General features: G+C 47.8%; 2 protein-coding genes across 9 annotated transcripts in view; one reads left to right on the forward strand and one right to left on the reverse strand.

Annotated features, from left to right (window-relative positions):
* Positions 1 to 19,939, forward strand: part of SIK2 (salt inducible kinase 2) — a 123,336-nt gene extending 103,397 nt beyond the window's left edge. For 4 of the 6 annotated variants that reach the window (XM_011286338.4, XM_045038270.1, XM_023239086.2 and 1 more), the window contains 7 exons: positions 2,829 to 2,993; positions 10,391 to 10,619; positions 11,098 to 11,382; positions 11,513 to 11,676; positions 12,657 to 12,767; positions 13,489 to 13,580; positions 14,204 to 19,939. In XM_011286338.4, coding sequence (XP_011284640.1) covers positions 2,829 to 2,993; positions 10,391 to 10,619; positions 11,098 to 11,382; positions 11,513 to 11,676; positions 12,657 to 12,767; positions 13,489 to 13,580; positions 14,204 to 14,828 — 1,671 coding nt within the window. In that variant the 3' untranslated portion in view covers positions 14,829 to 19,939. The remainder of the gene's footprint in view (positions 1 to 2,828; positions 2,994 to 10,390; positions 10,620 to 11,097; positions 11,383 to 11,512; positions 11,677 to 12,656; positions 12,768 to 13,488; positions 13,581 to 14,203) is intronic. The other 2 variants (XR_006585914.1, XM_045038269.1) reach the window with 2 other exon arrangements.
* Positions 17,235 to 20,296, reverse strand: part of PPP2R1B (protein phosphatase 2 scaffold subunit Abeta) — a 33,375-nt gene continuing 30,313 nt past the window's right edge. For 2 of the 3 annotated variants that reach the window (XM_045038272.1, XM_011286439.4), the window contains 2 exons: positions 18,130 to 18,210; positions 17,235 to 17,379 (listed from right to left, as the gene is read on the reverse strand). In XM_045038272.1, the coding sequence (XP_044894207.1) occupies positions 18,149 to 18,210 (62 nt within the window). In that variant the 3' untranslated portion in view covers positions 17,235 to 17,379; positions 18,130 to 18,148. Of the gene's footprint in view, positions 17,380 to 18,129; positions 18,231 to 20,296 lie in introns of all 3 variants that reach the window. The other variant, XM_023239087.2, reaches the window with a different exon arrangement.

Consider the following 20,296-nt stretch of genomic DNA (forward strand, 5'->3'; position numbering starts at 1 on the left):
TTGAATAGTTACACCCTACCTTGTTCCAGGAAGATCTATTTAATCCCCTCAATGATTGCAAGAATCCTAAAAAGTAGACCGCTAAAACCTACCATCCTATTTCCTGTGGTTGGTAGTCACACAAAAATGTGTTTTTTGTCCGTCCACACCAAGTCCACAGTAGGCTGCTGTAATCCAGGTTGGACGTGAAAGTTGTCCAGGAAAACGTGTTACACTTGGTCTGGCGCAGCATGATCCTGCCATTTAAAAAGTCACAGCTCCTAAGAGGCGGTGACTGAGAAGGAACAGCACATCCTGGTTATCGTGTTAGTACTCATTTCCAGCACCATATCATTTAGGTAATGCTTTGCCCTAACAGCTTAGACTACTTTCATACGCGAGGAGCAACCTAAGAAATTGGGGAAATAGAAATTAACGTTCAGCTTTAGCCTTTGATCGAAAAAATGATGAGTAGGGTAAGAAGAGCGCATGAAATATTTTTATTAGGAAGTATACATTTTATATTGTGACATGGGGCCGAAAAAAAATTAATTTAAAATGACTAATCTTTGAAAGGGAAAAAAACTTGTTTAGCCTCAAGAGTGGCCTGGGATATAAGCATGAGGACTGATGACATTAGAAAAGCTGTTCTATTTATCATGCTCAGGACAGTTTACAATGTTTTTTGTTTGTTTTTTGGGTTTTTTTTTTCTCTTTTTACCAACACTTTGCTATTGCTATTTTTTTTTTAATGTTAATTTTTTGAGATAGAGACAAGGTGCAAGTGAGAGAGAGGCAGAGACAGAGGGAGACACAGAATCCAAAACAAGCTCCAGGCTCTGAGCTGTCAGCCCAGAGCCCGACGTGGGGATTGAACCCACAAGCTGTGAGATCATGACCTGAGCTGAAGTTGGACACTTAACTGACTGAGCCACCCAGGCGTCCCTGCTATTGTTGCTATTTTATTCTTTGTCTCATGCAGCATATCTAATGATGTTAATGGTGGAACGAACCAAATGTAAAGCATATTCTAAATATGTTCAAAGTATATTAAATATAAGGTGTATTTCATCAAAAACCATCAACCTAAAGTTTTAATGGAGAAACATTAAATAATATTTGAGAACAAAACGGTATTTATTTGCAGGCTAATTGTTGTATTAAATTCTTGTAACCATTTTACAAATTTAGAAGGAAGGAGGGGCGCCTGGGTGGCTCATTCAGTTAAGAGTCTGACTTTGACTCAGGTCATGATCTCACAGTTCATGGGTTTGAGCCCCATGGCAGGCTCTGAGCTATCATTTATGAACTATCAGCTCAGAGCCTGGAGCCTGCTACAGATACTGTGTCTCCCTCCTCTCTGCCCCTCCCCTGTTTGTGCTTTCTCTCTCTCTCTCTCTCTCTCTCTCTCTCTCTCTCTCTCAAGAATAAATAAGCATTTAAAAAGAAAAAAAAAACTTTCAAAGGAAGGAGAAAGGCGGAATTGACATTACTGACTGAAAGACCTTACTGTTACCTTTTACACTCCTGATGTCCCTGTGAAATAGCAATTGTGCCCTCTTATACAGGTGAAGGAAATAGGATTCAGAGAGGTTAGGTAACCTGATAATGTTCACACAGTTAGTGAGGAATGGAGCAAGGAATCAAACCCAGGCCTCTGGAAGAGAGAAGCTAAAATTGCACCGTGTTGTTCCTTTTTATTTGTTTGAAGTTAAAACTCATCACCCTAAGTCCCTTCAAGTGTATAGCAGAGAAAAGGGTTGTTCCTCTGCCTTTTGGACACTAATGTGATGATTGTTTCCTTAACCGTTTGGCAGTGTCTGTTACATTCAAAAGTCTTCAAAAAAATTATTCTGCTAATTTTAAAGAGATGGGAGGGTAGGATTATCCAGTAGTTTCATCTTTAAAATCAATTCGTGCCAATTGTCATAAAGAAAGATTCTCTGGGGGCGCCTGGGTTCTCTGGGGGCTCAGTCGGTTCAGAGTCCAACTGTTGATTTCACCTCAGGGTCATGGGATAGAGAGCCCCGTGTCGGGCTCCGTGCTGAGTGTGGAATTTGCCTAAGATTATGTGTGTGTGTGTCTCTCTCTCTAAAATTAAAAAAATAAAATAAAATAAAGAAGCAGCAAGATTCTCTGTTGTATGACGTTCTGAAAGAAGAGTTCATCATGCTTGTTTACTTGGAGTTCTTAACAGAGGAGACATGAAAATGGGCTTAAAGCCATCCAGAGCTTTCTATAGTAGGTTGACTTTCGGAAGATAAGCTGCTCAGCAAGAAGCATCTCTCCTTCCCCTGGGCCAACAGGCTGTGTTCAGGCCACGCATCTCCTTGGAAGGAGGACACTCCTGTCACCACCAAGTAGCTGCCATTTCTCTTTTCTTCCTCTGCACGCATACCCTTGTCAGGAAATACATAACCATCTCACCCCACCAGCGTGTGTGGGTGTGCAGGTGTGTGGGTGTGTACCTACCCCTGGTTCGGTTTTGAGCTCCTAGACACAGGGGCTTCTCTCTTTATAATTTTTGCATAGTGATGCATTGAGGACATAGACCACCTATGTTTGCTGAGTTAAGAAACAGAGCATTCTTAGCTTCTGTACAGAGACCAGCTTCCTTGTCATCTGTGTGATAGGCACCTCCCTGTGGAGCAGGAATGAAATGTGTAGAACAATTCCCTGAGACTGCTTCAAATCAGTACCTGTACCACGTACACGTTGCATCAAATTTTTTCTGGGGTTCCAACTACTTATTCTTTCGTTGTACCAGGAAGAGTTATCTTATTCCAAGAATCTTGTATATTTGTATAGAAAGTATTAATGTTCCCAAACTGCTCTTGCCATATTTTCAGGCCCAAACTGTGGGGCTCCCGGTGACCGTGCACTCCCCAAACGTGCGGCTGATGCGGTCTGCCCTCCTCCCTCCCGCATCCAACGTGGAGGCCTTTTCATTCCCAGCGTCCAGCTGTCAGGCAGAAGCAGCCTTTATGGAAGAGGAATGTGTTGACACACCAAAGGTACGAACGTGTTTGAGAGACTCTGAGCTCGCAGTTGGACCGGGACTTCAGTTTCATCCCCGAGTGTTGTACTTTGGCTTTGGTGACCTTTGTCATTTCCTCAAGTCACTCAGGAGTGTTGTTTTTTTGCAGAAATGGGAGAAAAATATCTAGGCCGAACTTGGCTCTCATTGCGGTCTTACTCTTACGGCTGTTGCGTAACTTGTCAGACCTTATATGTACTTTCCAAAATCCTTCTTTCTCTTTCCTTAACCAGTCCCTTCCCTCTTCAGGTTTCTAGATCCCTCATAGGTATGGGATTTTTTTTTTTTTTTTTTTTTTTACAAATTGTAATTCTGAAAACAGAAATAGAATTACTGTGTTGAGCTTCCATCTGTGTTATTAATACCTCTTTTCTGTTGCATGCGCTGTAGCTGCAAAATAATGGGCCACCTTTTTTGGACCAGCATTTTCTTTGTCTTGTTTGAATATGTTTAAATGAGGTATGTTTATCCTTGTGTGCTGAATGAAGTTGGCTTTTAATATATAGAAGATGACAGCTTCTGTCATTTGACGGATGCTTACTTAACTTTTTTTTTTTTTTTTAAGTTTATTCTAAGAGACAGAGAACACAGCAGGGGCAGAGAGGGAGAGGAGAGAGAGAATCCCAAGCAGCCTCTACACTGTCAGTGCAGAGCCCAGTGTGGGGCTTGAACTCATTAACCACAAGATCATGACCTGAGCCAAAACCAAGAGTCAGATGCTTAACCAACTGAGCCACCCAGGCGCCCCTTATTTCACTTCTAATACGCGTTTTATATACTGAGCATCAAGTGATGTCCAGAGGATCGTATTAATGGGCAGATCTTGGAACATAGGTGTTGGAGTATGTTCTAAGTAGACTCGGTATTTTCCTAGCCGTGTGAACTTAGGCAGGGTGACTAACTTCTTTGAACCTCTGTTCTTCGTAAAATGAGAACACCAATTCTTGTGAGACTCTTGTGAGGATTAATTGAGATAATGTGTATGAGATTGTGAGCATACTGTAAATACTCGATATTATTTGTTTCCTGTCTTTTAAGCCTCTTGAGTTAATGAAAAGATAACTCACATGAATTCTGCATCCATGTTCACAGTCTAGCAGAAGAGACACGATGCATAGCTAAAGACAAGGTACCAGGTGCTGAATACATCGATAAAATGTAATTGTTCCCTTAGATACCTAAATCAAAATGCTGCACAAATGGAAAAAGTTAGGGGGAGTTGCTTTTAGCTAGTTTGACCAGGACAGTCCAGGTTAACTGTCAGAGCTGGGAATTGAGGGATGGGATGGAATAGGGGTGGATGGTATCTGGGTGGAGGGAAGAGTCTGAGCAAGCAAATGTCAGGAAAGCTTAGGTGCATCAAAGAGCAGTAGCTCAGTGTGTGTGTGAGGAAAAGCACATGTGAAGGGGAGTTGTACGAAATAAGGACCAGTAGCTTAGCTTTAAATGTCAAGCCCAAGAATGTAGGCTTTTTCTCTAGGCCAAATCCATATTGTGCTTCAGAAATCATCCTGGAAGGTACATAGCCTGCATTTGATGGGGACAGGGACAGTGGAAGCTTAGAGCAGGTGTCCAGAGAGGACACGTTGAAGGCCAGGACTGTTAGCGCTCAAGGAACTATAGAAGAGGGGATGGTATGAATGAGATTGTGCAGCTAAAATTGATAGAGTATTATGGTCCAGGAAAAAGATGTCCAGACTCATAACAGTATTTTGAGCCTAGGTGATTGGGAGGGTAAGTGCCATTTTCACAAACCAGGATCTCTGGAGGTAGAGCCGACTCAGAAGTTAGATCACGTGTCTAAGCTAAACCATAGACAAGGCAGCTTGAGGCGAGGCTGCGCGAGCAGGTGTTATCTGCTGACTGTGAGTTACAGTCCCTGTCTCTGAGGACGAGGCCACTTCCTGCGGACAGTCTATTTTCTCTGCCGGTGATTGCCTAGAATGTCCAATAACCTCATCAGCTTCTGTGTTCTCACCTAGAAATTTAGCCATAAATTGGGACAACATAATTCACTTATTTGTAAGATCTAATTCCCTTGAAAAAATTAAAATGCAGCCTGCTAAAAGCTTATCTGTGAGGGCATCAGGCCTGAAACACAGATTGGGCACTGTCTGCTGTGGTATATAGGGCAAGCTATTTTTAAAGCTTGTGATTGTTCCCGTAACTAGGAAACAGACAGGAAATGAATGATTTCGTGAAAGATAAAGACAGTAGCTAGATGGTGTATTTGCATTTGTAGGAAGAGCAGTGCTACCCTGGCACTTAGCCAGGCCAGAGACATCCCCTGGTCTTCTTTGTGGACCATTTCGTTTATGTCAGCAAAAACGCTTGTGCCCTCTTCCCTCCCTAGGACCTCTTTTTTGGTGGCCCATCAGTAAGTGCACACACACAAAGCTGTCAGAGCTGTGGCTCCTTTGTGGTTCCTGTTACTTCCTACTCATTCACTGGGCCGCCCGTTTTTTGTCTTCTAAAAGATGCTTCATAAATGCATGTATTGTTCATTCATTTCTGCTCGCAGTTGCTGGCAGATACTGTCCATCACAGAGATTTCACCTCTCCCTTTCTCCCAGAAGTCTTTAAAAATGTCAGTAAAATCCCTTAGGGAGTCTGCGCTGAAACATTGGTCTGGGGCTCCTGCAAAAAACACCCCCTTTTTGAGACAGTCACCCAACTCCGAGCAGTAGCTGACAGCCCCAGATGACACAGAGACCATCGAGGGGCAGGTGCACAGCCCTTGTGGGGCCATCTTTCTCTTTTAAGGGTTTCTTTGAAAAGAATCCATTTCTTTCCAGTTTTATTGGGAACTAATAGGCCTGCATCACTGTGTAAGCTTAAGGTGTATACACGATGGTTGATTTACATGTGTTGGTAAACGATCGCCGCAGTAGGGTCAGCTGACATCCCTCTTCTCATACAGATGCAACAAAAAGAAAAGAAAAAATAGAAAAAACTCTCCTTTTCATGAGAACTCTTAGGATTTATACTCTCTTAAAACTTTCCTGTCTATCCTACAGCAGTATTAGCTGTGGCCATTGTGCTGTGCACCACACCTCTGCTACTTACCTTACAGCTGCAAGTTTGTGCCTTTTGGCCCGCCTCCTCCAAGCCCCCCTCCCCCTCCGCCTCTGGTAACCACAAGTCTTATCTCTGTTTCTGTGAGTATGGTTTTGTTCTTTTGGTTTTTTTCAATTCCACATCTAAGTGAGATCATATAGCATTGTCTTGCTCTGACTTATTTCACCTACTATATTGCCTTCAAGGTCCATCCTTAGTGTTAAGTGGTAGGGTCTCCTTGGTTTCTCATGGCTGAATAATACTTCATTATTATTATTAGGGGTATATAGATAAATACGTATATGACTTCTTTGTCCGTTCATCCATTGATGGACACTTAGGTTGTTGCCAATCTTGGCTTTGGTGAATAGTGGTTCTGTGAACGCAGGAGTGCAAATACCTTTCTGAGTTAGCGTTTTCATTTCCTTTCTATATGGGAATAATGAGTTTTACACACACACACACACACACACACACGTGCGTGCGTTTTAGTCACTTTTAACATTGTATTAGACATTATAATAAAAGGATTTCCCAGGCTCCGTCATAACTGGGTAGCCACACTTGGAAAATGCAAGTGTCCCAGGTCTGTTTACTCTGTTGAGGTCTGAAAAGGACATGCCTCTAAGGCTCTGTAAGACGATTACCTTTTAAGTTCTGAACTTGAACTTTTGATTTATAAGTGGAAAAAATAAAACCAGTCAGAATCATACATGGAAAATTCACAGAGGGATAAAGAAAAAAATTATTCACGATCCCACTACCCAAAGATAGGCATATTCCAGCATCTTCTAAGAGTGGATCACAGATGGGCAGATGGGTGAGTGGAGGGTGTCTTAGTAGGTAGACTTGTTAAAACAAAATTATATTGTTATATGTAATTTTGTATCTTGTTTTTACATAATATAACATCATGAACATTTTTCCCATATCACGCAATCTGAAAACATAACACTGGCCTAATATACTGTATTAGATGTACCCTTATTTACTATTTTTGGACATCAGGTACTTTCATTTGTTTTGTATCCTCAAATGTGCTTCAGGTGAATATCCTTGTGTCTAAATCTTTGACTATACCTCTGATTATTTCCTTAGGATAAGTTTCTAGAACGGGTTATCCAGTTCTTTCTTCCTCACTTGGTTATTTGTTTAATTTGCTTCAAGATGGTAAAAAATATTTTCAAAGAAAATGGTACAGTTCTGTTCTCATGCTTTTAAAATTTTTATTGTTATAAAGTATTTTCTTTTGGTCAGGAAATCATAACAACAGATAGAATATTTTAGTTCATCCCCCCCCCCCCCCAAACAGCCGTCTTACACATGAGAAAAATTGAGCTTTACAGAAGTTGAACAACATGCCGATAAGTGACAGAGCTCAAGTTTGAGCCTGCACCTCAGTGCGTGCCCAGCTGTCCTGGCACTGACGATGCACGTGAGACAAGACACATTGTCACTTCCAGGTCCACTGGCTACTATTGTGCACTGGTCTCCTGTCTGCCCAGGCCATCATAACAAAATACCCCAGGCCGGGGGTGCTTAGACAACAGAAATATATTTTCGCACAGTTCTGGAGGCTGGAAGTTGAAGACCAAGGTTCTGACCAATTTTATTTCCAGTCTCTTACAGAAGGCCACCTTCTCTCTCTGTCCTCCCATGGCCAGTCCTCTGTGTTCACATGGGGGGAGAGAGAGTGTGCAAGCAAGAGCTCGCACATGGGAGCTTTCTGGTATCTTTCCTCATAAGGACGCTAATGCCACCAGGTCAGGGCCCCACCCTTAGGACCGCCCTAGAGATTACACCTGCAGATAGCACCTCAGTGGAGGTCAGGGCTTCCATATGTGAATCTGGCCCACGGGTATGGGGTGGGGGGCAGTTGAGACACAAACATTCGGTACATAACAGTCTACCGGTCTTCTGTGCTAGAATCGTGTGTTGTGCTGGACTTGGGTGTTACCAGTTAGTGGTAGAGTTTCTGAGAGTTTGACTCCTACATGAGTACTGCCTGTTGCAGTGTGGTCTCTCACTAGATGTGATCGGTTGTGCTTTAAGGAAAGACAAAAACAGTGTATTGGAAAATGTCCATTTCACTCATGTATTTTGGAGTCCTAAAATTTTCCGTTAGCCTAGATTATTTCCTAGTGCAAAAAATCTTACTTCTAGTAGCTTAGGTCACCTAGGTAGATCAGCCCACTATTTCAGTCACAAGGTCCTAGGGCTGAATTTGTTGTATCAGACCCCTGGTAAATTGGCAGGCAAGGGTGGTGTGATTATCACCCGTTTCAGGAAATGAACTTTTAGCTGAAGGTGTTTCACACCTAGGAACTATGTGTGAGTGCCCTCCCCCCTCTCCTGACAGTGCTTTCTGATTGGTCATCATCAAACAGCATCTGAAAAATCAGAACCAGGCCATTATTTTCCAGGATGAAATTGAATTAAGAAATGTTGTTAAATGAAAGATATCATTCCTGTTGTAGTCTAGGTAAGGAGATAATTTATAAGCAGACAATTTAAGAAAAGAACATAAATTTAGGGGAACTGCAAGGTCTTTTGAGTGCTCCTGAAAAGATGACTTTTCTCTCTTAAGGCAAAAAACCAACCTGGTTGCAAGGCTATACTGCAAGAAAGATCTGATAAAATTTTGACAGGTTTCTGTAAGTGTAAAGATGCTCAGTAGATATTTACTTAATAAGTCTTTTCTCTGTTGCTTTCTTCATTTCTAAATCATCCTTGGCTATTTTTAGAAAACTGTATTCGTAGATAGTTAAGGAACGTCGAGGTATGAATGTAAGTTCCCAAAGAGCCATTCTTTCCTACAAGGAAACTCCTGAGTGTGTCAAAAAAAAAAAAGGGAACACTTACCTAGGGAAGGGCCAAAGGGAGCTTAAAGAGTCACTGGCCAGATGTCAGAGTTTTTTGTTTGCTGGTGCCTTGTGGAGAAGATTGGTCTTAGTGTAGGAAGCATGCATCTACCACTCTTCCTTTTAAATGACCACTTGTCGCTTTAAAACCCTGTCATGCATTAGCCACCTTGTCCAAGTAACGGCTATGGCCCCAGAGCAGTTTTTGTGGAATAACTGTCCCCTCCCCCAAGCAAACAAAGATCTGAGTCACCCACAGTCTCCCTCTCCAAATAAAGGGCCTTGCAGTGGCTTCAGATTGGTTGCCATAAGAGGAAAGTTTTTCCTGTGTCTGGCACTGGGATGTCCCACGTCACCTCTCACATACATGAGCTGCTCGGGCTTCCAAAGGAAACAATAGCTCTGCCCAGTGTGTTCCAGGTGCAGGCAGCGCTTAGAACTCAGCGGCTTGTGACCGGCTGTTCCTGAGCAGCTATTCAGAGGGGAAAACGGATTGATTTCCACAGGGGAGTAGTTACAGTAATGAAGTAAATAATTGCCTCCTCACTGGGACTTTTACCGCCAGGAAAGCTGGCAACCCCAAGTCCCCTCTGTCTGCCGGTTCCGCCTGCCCTAGGTGGTTTGCCGGGCTGCCGAGGAGGGCCGAGTTCTCGCGCGCTCCGGGGCTGTGCCGAGCTCACCCCCGTGGGGTACAAGCTCTAGATGCTGTGTGCATTGCTGGAGGGGAGAGCATTTGCTGCCCCGGTGCTCATTAACCTCTGCTGGAATTTCGGGGCTCTGAGTCATTTGTTATTCTATAAGGGAAGACTTGGGCTGTTTGCCGTTGCACTTTTTGTCCTCGATCCTTTTTGTGGTATCAGTCTGTCTTTAAAGAATTCTTTTTTCCACTCCCCAGGCACAGAGAACCAATTAAAGACTAAATCAAATGGGCAGGCACTTAAATTATGAACATAAAAGTATATCTAGAACCTTCCAGAATTTTTTGTGGTTGACAATTAAAAGAATGGCAGTGACTACTCTTTTTTTCTTAGCTATGAGCCATGCAGGTTTCTTGTTTTTTATCTCTTCCTCCTCCTCATCGTTTCCCTTATTTAAAACAAAATAATAACTGGTAGGCCTCAAGCTAATAGACCCGTGCTCATCTGGAAGCCACTAAAAAACCTGTTGATTGTAATAATGATGACTAACAGAAACCTGGGGGGTAGTGCCGGTTCGGGCCATAAAGGGCTTCTGTCTCTGAGCTCCGCAGCTGACTTGCCCTAACTCCTCACGTACATGTTGTCATGAGCAGCAGATCTGTGCATTTTTAATATTTTACTTAATTTCTAGTGCCCCAAGTCTTGCCATTTTTTTCCTGTGTGGTTCGTTGGGTTTTTTTGTTTTGTTTTTTTGTCTTTTTGTTTTTGACGTCTCAGCGGAGCAGCAACTGATAGTTTCTTGTCACGCCGACATTTAGGTTAATGGCTGCCTGCTGGACCCTGTGCCTCCCGTCCTCGTGAGGAAGGGGTGCCAGTCGTTGCCCAGCAACATGATGGAGACGTCTATCGACGAGGGGCTGGAGACGGAGGGGGAGGCTGAGGAAGACCCCAGCCAGGCCTTCGACGCGTTCCAGTCCACGCGCGGTGGGCAGAGACGGCACACTCTGTCAGAAGTGACCAATCAGCTGGTCGTGGTGCCTGGTTCAGGTAGGCTGTCAGTAGGCGCCGGGTGAGTCTTCCCAGCCCGAACCCTGCTCGTCTCCCAAGAAATCGCAGTGACCCCACCAGTCAGGATGCTGCCTACGCCTTAGTCCTTTACGGAGCAGGCTCAGCGGGCTGTAGGAGTAGGCCTGGTCAGCAGCCGCAGAGAGTCAAGTGAAATACGTCTGAGCCGGTCCCCAGCTGCCGAGATTCACGTGAGCGCGGTGCAATCCATCAAGGACTCTGGCATCTCTGGGGTGTCAGAGATCTTACGGGCACACACCCCACTAAATTCGAAGCTGATTAAATTGACATGGAAAAAGTTTCTGGAGGAGTGTTTTGGGTGGAGATTGGAGACTAAGAATGTCGGAGCTGTGCAAACTCAAGCTAGTTGTGCTTTGTATTCCATGTTCAAAGAAGGCGCTGTTTGCTGCTGGCCATATATCTTTTGGTCTTTTTTTTTTTTCTTTTTTTTCTCTTAAAGGGAAAATATTCTCCATGAGTGACAACCCCTCCCTTGACAGTGTGGACTCTGAGTATGAGATGGGGTCTGTTCAGAGGGACCTGAACTTTCTGGAGGACAACCCTTCCCTTAAGGACATCATGTTAGCCAATCAGCCGTCCCCACGCATGACCTCTCCCTTCATCAGCCTGAGACCTGCCAACCCAGCCATGCAGGCTTTGAGCTCCCAGAAGCGAGAGGCTCACAACAGGTCACCAGTGAGCTTCAGAGAGGGCCGCAGGGCGTCGGATACCTCCCTCACCCAAGGTGACTGGGGCTCATAAAACTCTCCTGTGGCAGGACTTGAGGGGGTTTGTGGCTACGTTGGTTTCACATGTCTCATCACTGGAAGGCCTTGTGTTGTATTTCAATGTCTGGTCATCGTTCTTTCTTTCAGGAATTGTGGCATTTAGACAACATCTTCAGAATCTGGCTAGAACCAAAGGAATCCTAGAGTTGAACAAAGTGCAGCTGCTGTATGAACAGCTAGGGCCAGAGGCAGACCAGGACTTGGCCCCAGCGGCACCCCAGCTCCAGGACCTTGCTGGCGCTTGCCCTCAGGTGGGTGCCCCGGGCCCCTCCCACGGGGGCTCGATGAGGATGAGGCAGGAGTGTGTCCTGAAGGGTGTGTCGTTTCATTTAGAAGATCGATTCCAGTCCCGGAGCAAACAGGTCGTTTTGGAGAACTCACAGCCCAGAACCTTTCCTTGTTGCTGCCACCTGCCACTGACAGGCTAGACCCACCCCCGCTGGCCCAGGTGACGACTGCCCTAAGGAAGTGTAGAGAGTCTCAAGCTATGTTTGGTTCATATGGCAGATGTTATATGAACGACTTCTTACAGTGTCCCTTGAGCTCCCCTCCCCCACGCCTACACACAAAAACAGTAACTCACATGAATGTGAAGTTTCTGGCCATTGCTTTTTTTTTTTTAAGTTTATTTATTTTGACAGAGAGAGAGAGAAAATGTGTGTGTGAGAGAGCAGGGGAAGGGCAGAGAGAGAGGGAGAGAGAATCCGAGGCAGGCTCTGCACTGTCAGCCCAGAGGCTGATGTGGGGCTCGAATTCACCAACCCTGAGATCATGACCTCAGCCAAAACCAAGAGTCCAACGCTTCAACTGACTGAACCACTCAGGCTCCCATGCCATTACTTTTGATGTCACTTCATTAAATATTTTAAGTGGATTATTTATGCTAAAAATACCAAAAAATATTGCTGTTTACCCAATAAATTTTAGTTTGCGCCTGTTTTCGGTGCATCACGGGTATTACAGCATTTAATGGCCACATGAATGTACTGGCCTGTTGCTGTCAGGCGCCTTCGCCACAGTACTGACTGGGTAATCGTCTACTACAGATGATACGTGGATACTTTTTGCCAAGTGATTAACCTTCAGCCTACTAGTTACATAAAATGTGTTAGGTATTAAGTCTGACAGAGTTGGAGTTCCTGTCGGACATTTGCCAAGGTGCTTAAACGCAGAACTAAAACTTTCTCCCACATGGAGAATTGAAAATATTTCCATCCCCCTTGCTCCTCAGGAGGAAGTTTCTCAGCAGCAGAAAACGGTCTCCACTGTCCCCAGCAGTGTGCGTCCTCAGCTGTCCCCACGGCAAAGCCTGGAGGCCCAGTACCTACAGCACAGACTCCAGGTGCGACGTTCCCCTTGTTACTGCCGCTCACTATGCTCGCCCAGAATCTGCTTTGCAGCACAGCAGAAACCTTTTTTTGCTTGGTGACTTTTCAGGGGAGATGCTGTATTGTCTATAGGCTGGTAGATGGACTCTGAATCTGTAGTTTCTAGAAACGTGTTCAGACTTAGCCTCGTGCTTGTATTGACAGCAGAAAAGGATTTGTCCTCAGGCTCCAGGCAAGAATCAGGCCACCGGTAGGAGTCAGAAACCCGGTTTCTTTGCTCCTAATGTTATGCATCGTAGTGAGTAATAGAAATCTCAAGCCAACAAAATTTTAGTATCAGTTCTGTGCATTAATGCCTGAAAATCTTTAAAATTGATACACAAAGATCCCAGTTTATTCAGCAGGCACTAAGATCTTGGCTGTCAACATTTAACTCAACCTTTTCAGTTTTAAATCTCCACGACCCTTACAGTTCTAGAGGACTCTTAGAAATGGAAAAGCCACACTGGTCAAGCGGACACCACACAGGCCTGCTGGTGCAGGGCCACTGGGCCGCCCGGCTCCCCGCCCCGGGTCTCAGGGAGGAAGTGTCTGTGCCCTTATTGCCCCGCGCAGATTCTGGAGGACACGGTTGACTTCGTCCTCTGGGCAACTCCGGGCAAGCGTACCGCGTGGTCACTGCATCCTAGGTGACATCATAGTGTCGTGCTCCTAATTCTTTTTCTGCTCTTCCAGAAGCCCAGCCTTCTGTCCAAAGCCCAGAACACCTGTCAGCTTTATTGTAAGGAAGCCCCGCGGAGCCTGGAACAGCAGCTGCAGGAACACAGGTGAGACAGGGAGGTCGCTGGAGGTGTCGTCCTTCCCCGCTCGGGATGGCATTTGCCTCTGCTAAGTAGAAAATAGGTTTCAAGAAGAGATGACTGAGCTAGATGTTCCAGTGTCCCGGGATACTGGCGGCAGGAGACGGCGGCCGAAGTGTGCTGTTTCCTTACCCTTTCGGGTTTGAATAGACCTAAGCTTTCAGAATCTGTGACCTAAGGCAGTTTGAGTGGGTTATACTTCATCTCCCCGGGTGGTAATCCGTGCCCTCACGCCTGACCAGGAGTCACCCTAATCCGTCAACCTGCAGCTGCCCCCAGAGGCCAGCTGGGTGGGGAACCCCCCACCCCCACTTTGAAACACCCCAGGTGGGAAAGGTGCCTCTCGCTTCACGGGGAGAAAAGCTCAGTCTTAGACAAAAAGTGTGTGCACTTCAGCACTGAGGGATCGGGATGGGGGGACAGAAAGTAGGAGGTAGAAGAAACCAAACAGTCGGTTCCTGTCCCGTTTTTTTCCTGCGCGGACAACAGAAGCGGGAGGGACGGAAGCAAATGACTGATCCTGGATTTATATTAAAATTGCTATCCCTGAGGAAGATTTAAACTTCTTTCTTTTGCTGTTGCCAATTTAGACTCCACCAGAAGCGACTCTTTCTGCAGAAACAGTCTCAGCTGCAGGCCTATTTTAATCAGATGCAGATAGCGGAGAGCCCGTTCCCGCCGCCGCCCCTTCCCCGCCAGGAGGCGTCTGCGCAGGCGCCGCCGCCCCCGCCCTTCGGCCTGGCCCAGCCCCTGAGCCCCGTCCTGGAACCCGCCCCGGAGCAGATGCAGTACAGCCCCTTCCTCGGCCACCAGTACGAGGACCTGCGGCTGCAGCCCCTGCCCTCCTCGCCCGGGCCCCGGGCCCCTGCGCTGCCCGTGCACCTGCAGCAGCAGCAGCAGCAGCCGCCTCCGCCGCCCCCGCCGCCGCCCCCGCAGGCGGGAGCCGCCCCCGCGCCCCTCCGCTTCCCCTATCAGACTTGCGAGCTGCCGGGGGCGGCCTCCCCTGAGCCGGACTATCCCCCGCCCTGTCAGTACCCCATGGATGGAGCCGCGCAGAGCGGCCTCGCGGCACAGGACTGTCCCAGGAGCTCAGGACTGCAGGAGGCCGCCTCCAGCTACGACCCCCTGGCTCTCGCCGAGTTCCCTGGACTCTTCGATTGTGAGATGCTGGAGGCTGTGGATCCACAGCACGGGGGCTACGTCCTGGTAAATTAACCTCAGCGCAGGAAGCGAGGCGGGTCAAGTGAGGGAAGAATGTGGATTTCTATTTTTTTTCCAGCCTTTTAAGTGTCAAGCTTACTTTCCTGCCCTCTCCCAAAAGGAGAAAACCACGTTGCCCAACTGGAATCAAGAGGGCCTGGCCAGGCGCGCAGCGCTTCCTCTTGGCTCTGTCTCACCGCGGTCTTGTGGGGCGAGGGGCTGGAACACGTCGGAGCTGAAGCCCGTGCCCTTAGATCAAGTGGAGAAACGCTGGTGGGAGGCGCTGACAGATGTTGTCATGAGACATCCAGACCTAGGTTTCCTGTAGACCTACAGCAGTTCGTTATCGGGGGAAACCTTGGTGAACAGCTGTGTGCCATTAGATCTGGGCAAAACGAAACACAAAAAAAATGCAATATATTTTTCACTGAAGCCAAGCGACAGCCCATCGTGTTCAGGCAGGTCAAGAATACGTAGTGGGATTTGACGCATAGGAAGGAAAATTGTGCTCGGTCACCGAATCCTAAGTTTGAAGCTGCTGATACAGGTTGTCCCCAAGACCACTGCAAAGCAGGGGGACATGAGCTTTGTTTCAGGGGCTGCTGAGTGACAGCCGGGACTGAGCCTTGATACTGGCAGTCGTCTCCACCCGGAGCAGTGACTTCCCCCCACCCCCTCCCTTTTTAGAGGTTTCTGGGGCTCCTACTCTGTCACCTGTAGAACCACGAGACCCACCGCAGTGGAGACTGGGGAGCACCGGCCCTGGGCCAGGGGAGGACGGGCTCTTCCCGCAGAGTCTTCTGTGGAGACCGCTGCTCCTGGGCGGTCAGTCTTCAGAGGGCCTTGCGGCTCTTTTAAAATGTAGTCACTACTTTGACTTTATACTCTATGTTGCTAGTAGTTTATGGAGCTTTGTACATTTGGACAGTTTCATGTAGGGCTTAGCAATTCTAAGGACAAGAAATATGAACTTCGATCTCCCATGTGAAGTGGTAGTGCCGTGCCTTTTTTGCCCAGACCGTGCTTTAATTCTTTCTTTTCTGTAGAAACCAACAGTTTTCCATTTATGTCAAGGCTGAATCCAAAGTCCCTTCGGAGTTTGTTTTCCACCATGTGGGAATCGCGTTCTTCATTTCCTTCAAAGTTTTAACTTGTAATGAAATGTTCAAGTATTACAGCAATATTCAGAACCACAGATGTGTTAACCATCTAGCAGACCATCTGCCAAACACGTTCTAGGACTAGCGAAACGTAACCTTAACCCTTCCAATTCACTCATCAGAGGAAGTCAAAGCTAGATGCACCAACTAGTTCATTGTGTACCTAGAAGGAGCGAGTAACCACCCAGCGTTCCTGACAGACGGTCGTTTGTCCTGTAGCCCGGCCTGTCCTAGCAGCAGGTGACTGGGCTGAGCATAAAGCGTCACAAAGCACAAAGAGAGACACTACACTGATGCTGCATCTAGAAACACCTTTAAGTTGCCTTTCCTCTGTGTAGTCTGCCCGAGCAGATGAGAAGCCCCTAGCCCGGTATCAGGGAGGTGCTCTGCAAGGGGGGGGGGGGGGGGGGGTGAGGGTGTGGTGGAGGACTGTTGTTTTTTTGATGGCCACAACTCATGAAAACCCAGGAGGAATGAATTCTGTTCATTCTGTGGATTATTTATTCCTCCTCGTGCTTCAGATTCATGGTTTCAGAAGATAGAGAACATCGTTTCATTTAAGCGATGCTTGTGTTACCATCTCTAACCTGTTTTCAGTGTGCAAAATAAGCCAGTTATGAAACACGGTTTGATTTTAGACTAAAGGATTTTTTTCCAAAATCTACAGAAGCGCTGTAGTATTTGTGAAATTAAAATGCCTTCCGGCCTGAAACTGGGGTCGCAAGAATGTTACTTAGAGGTGGACACAGAGGCCTTGGGCCATGAGCCTGGGAAACCTCTGAGCTGTGGCTGACAGGTGAGGCCAGCCCGGGGGGACAGTCCCAGCAGCCACCAGGCCTGGGAGGCACTCCCCCGGTGAACAGCGTGAACCACTCTGCCGGACCCGTGTCGTAAGCTCCTGTTTGCTTTCCTCATTTCAAGCAGCAATCAATAAACTCCACAACGATCGTCTTGACTGAAATGTAAGCTGGTGAGTGGAGACTGGTGGTGGTCAAGTGTTTTCCCAGCCCCGTGTGATCTGTCCCCTAAGTAGTGACCTCTGTACGCTTCCGCGTTTTCACACACACTAAGATGACACGAAGGCGGCTTCGTATTGCTCTGTTTGTGAGGCTTCTTTGAAATCCTCTTTCCAGTCTGTTTCACGTTAGCAGTGTGTGCACTACTGTATAGTAATCATTAGCTTTATTGTCTTGTAAACCAGGCTCCTCTGAAGAGACTTTGGTGAGATGAACGTGAGGTAAAAATGTCATTCGGCAAAAAGTGCAATACGCGTGGTACTTTTATTTTTTATGTTCTTTTTTAATCCAGGGGTATCAGTCTCTGCTTTGGGAGAAATGCACTAGGTCTGCAATTTCCAGCTGGGCAAGTGTGTCTCTGGGATTTACATGCAACTGATATGCTGGTCCCTGTAAGGCAAGTACGCCGTGTTACCACAACAGAAATCCTCCCTTTTAAAGGCCCTGGGGGGCTACACTGACCACCACCCCCCCACAGCGGGCACTGCCCTCGCGGTATCTTGAGAACGGGGCAGAAGGTTCTCGGCAGCGCCCCGTCTCCGCTATCCACTTAACGTCTGGGGCCCACGGAGGAGGACTAAGACCTGGCACCAAGGACCCTGTACCAAACTCTTCCTCCCCCTCGGAAAGAGAAAGTCAGACTCCCTCTGTTCCTCAGAACTCAAGCCCGGCTGGGGACTTAGGCTGTTTCCTGAGTCAGGTGGGACAGGGCGTGTGCCCTTCTGGGGAGGAAACGAGCCACTCTCCCACCACCCCCCCCAGGCCTCTCCCCCTCTGTCCCCACGCTGTCATTAGCACCTCAGGGGGGAGCAGGGGGCACCCGGAATCGGGAAGAAGCGGGTGTATGCAGCCAGGGGGTGCCTGGGGGGCCAACCAGAAACCACGGGGAAGGGCCACCAGCTCAGGGAAGTGGATACATCAGATGAGTGGTTTCCTGGGCGGGGTCCTCCCCATCTCTAGGCCGTGGGACTTAAGTACAGGGGTCGCCGCGCGAGTCCATGGATCACGTTTAAGAGCTTCTGTCAACAGTTACACGTAAGCACCCTTTTGGTTTAGAGGATATCCTACTCCAGATCTCTTTCACATTCCTCCTCCTCTAGAGCCCGTACAGCGTGTCCTCGGACCCGTGTGGGGGCTTACCTTGGCCACATCTGTACCCCTAAACCGGGCCATCTCTACTGCCTCTTCCGAAGCCGCCCGAGCCGCGCTCTCTCTCTGTACCTAGACATCAAAGGTAAAAACTGGAGAACAGGTCGTGAGTTGGAGTCACTGTATGGGCAGGAATCTTTGATCACCGTGTTAAGTCTACAGAAACTTCCCAAAACAACTTCAGAAGGGTGAAAGACAAGAGCAGCGTCAGCTGTGTTTCTGAACTAGACAAAAACCTTTTTTTCATGGACGTACGTCCTCTGCCAGGCGCAGTGGTGTGGCCCTGCTCGGCCGGTGGCCCGGAAGGGGTGGGGGCGCAGGCAGGTGTCCTACCCCCACACGGAGCCTCCCGCTCACACCCCACCCCGCAGCCGGGAGCCCTGCCGGTTCCCACCCCGGCCCTCGGCTCCCCTGCGTGAGAACGTGTGTACGTTAATCCACACACATTTCACAACCAGTCTATCAAGTTAGCTGGACACAGGCTCACCTCCCACAGCTGAGGAAACCAAGGCTCTTCAAAGTTGAGGTGACCTGACCGAGCGAGCAGAGCCCGGGCGGGAGGGGCCAGGACAGGCTCTGGGGTTTTCCAGCTCCTCGCGCAGGCTCTTCCCCCACCACCCCCACCGCGGTAGCATTGGACTATCCTAGCGAGCCCACCAACAGAGCCCCATCTTAGCAAAGTAGCAGCTGAAGGGGGCTCTGGCCCTGCAACCAGATTCTCCCCTTGGCAGCCGCCTGGCTTCGGGGAAGAGGCGCCTGCAGGGACAGGCTACAGCCCTGGACCCCGCATCCTTCAAGGGCCCGCTTAACCACCGGAGGCCAGACTCCCAGCCCGCATGTCTGGTTCCTTCTAGTCGCATGACGCTCACTTCCTCGAGGAGTAGGAGGAGTGGATGGATGGTGGCAGTGCCCACCCTGCCCTGACGGCGGAGCCTCTGCTCACCCCACCCCCCCGGGGCTCAGCCCCAGGGAGGCCCTTGGAGAACAATCTGGAAAGCTGCCTGGCCTCGAGGAGGGACCTTACCATTTCTTTACAGGGAAGGTCCGTCAGACCCAAGTGCTGATTAGACACTTTTAGGGATGAAAAAGATAACCCCCTCTGATTGAACAGAGGCAGGGTGGGTGGGTAGAGGGGAGCTGTGAAAGAGGAAGTACAAAACAGCACGCTGGAGAAACACGACCCCAGCCTAGGATACGGTCGCATGAGCCAAGTGAAAACCCGGACGGCTGCTGGCTGGGTGATGTGTGTGCCGGTTCAACATCTCCACCAAGGCCATGCGAGTGGCGATGGCTTCCCACTAGGGGTGAAAGAAACCCGCCTTGGCCAAGATCTCCGAAGGGAAAAGAAGCAGAAAGAAAAGGTCCGCTTCTCTTTGGGGACTGCAATTTAAGAAATAAAAGTGATCGAGATATTTGCACTTTGTGGAAAGGGCAAGATTATTTGCTTATTTCTGAAAGGAGGAGGGTTGGTCTTTGGTTTTGTGAAAGAGTTCCTTTTGATAAAAATCTAATTGTAGTTATTTTTTCTGTGTGCTTTTTTTTTAAGTTACTAAGAAAAAATGGTGAGTTCAATAGCTTTGGTATTTTGAGTGCAAATCATAATAGCTCCAATGTGGAAAAAAAAAAAAAATCAAAATGTAACCTGTCCCTCACTGTTAGAAAATTGCCTAAAATGCAGTTTAATAAATGATCTTTGTTATCAAATGGTAATTTAAAGGGGGTAATTTTCTGCGAAGAAAATGTACTGTTTTTATGTTTCCAACATAAAATTGAACTAAAATAAAAACAACTTGTTTTCTAAGAGCCTGGGTGATCTGAATGTCAGACGGACGAGATGGGGCCTTTACCTCATCGGGCCTTGAGTGGAATTTATTTGAAGTCTGGAAGGTGGCTGTGTTCCCTGAGCTCTGGTGCCCATTTCAGGCTCCAGAAAAGGACAGCGGATAATATGTTCTCATTGACGTCAGCAGGGTAAATAATACCTTGCTCTGAGATCGCCCGAGTCCATGTCAGCCACTGCAGAAGGCTGGCGGGGACAGGCTGACCACAGCCCGCCGCCTGGGCCGCGCTGCCTGGCTCTCCCGGAGTCTCCGAGACGGAGGCCGGCAGAGGAGGGGGGCGGGCGCCTCGGGCTCCCCCAGTTCAAGCTGCAGAGCAA

Source organism: Felis catus, chromosome D1, assembly GCF_018350175.1.
Source record: "Felis catus isolate Fca126 chromosome D1, F.catus_Fca126_mat1.0, whole genome shotgun sequence".
Lineage (NCBI taxonomy): Eukaryota > Metazoa > Chordata > Mammalia > Carnivora > Felidae > Felis > Felis catus.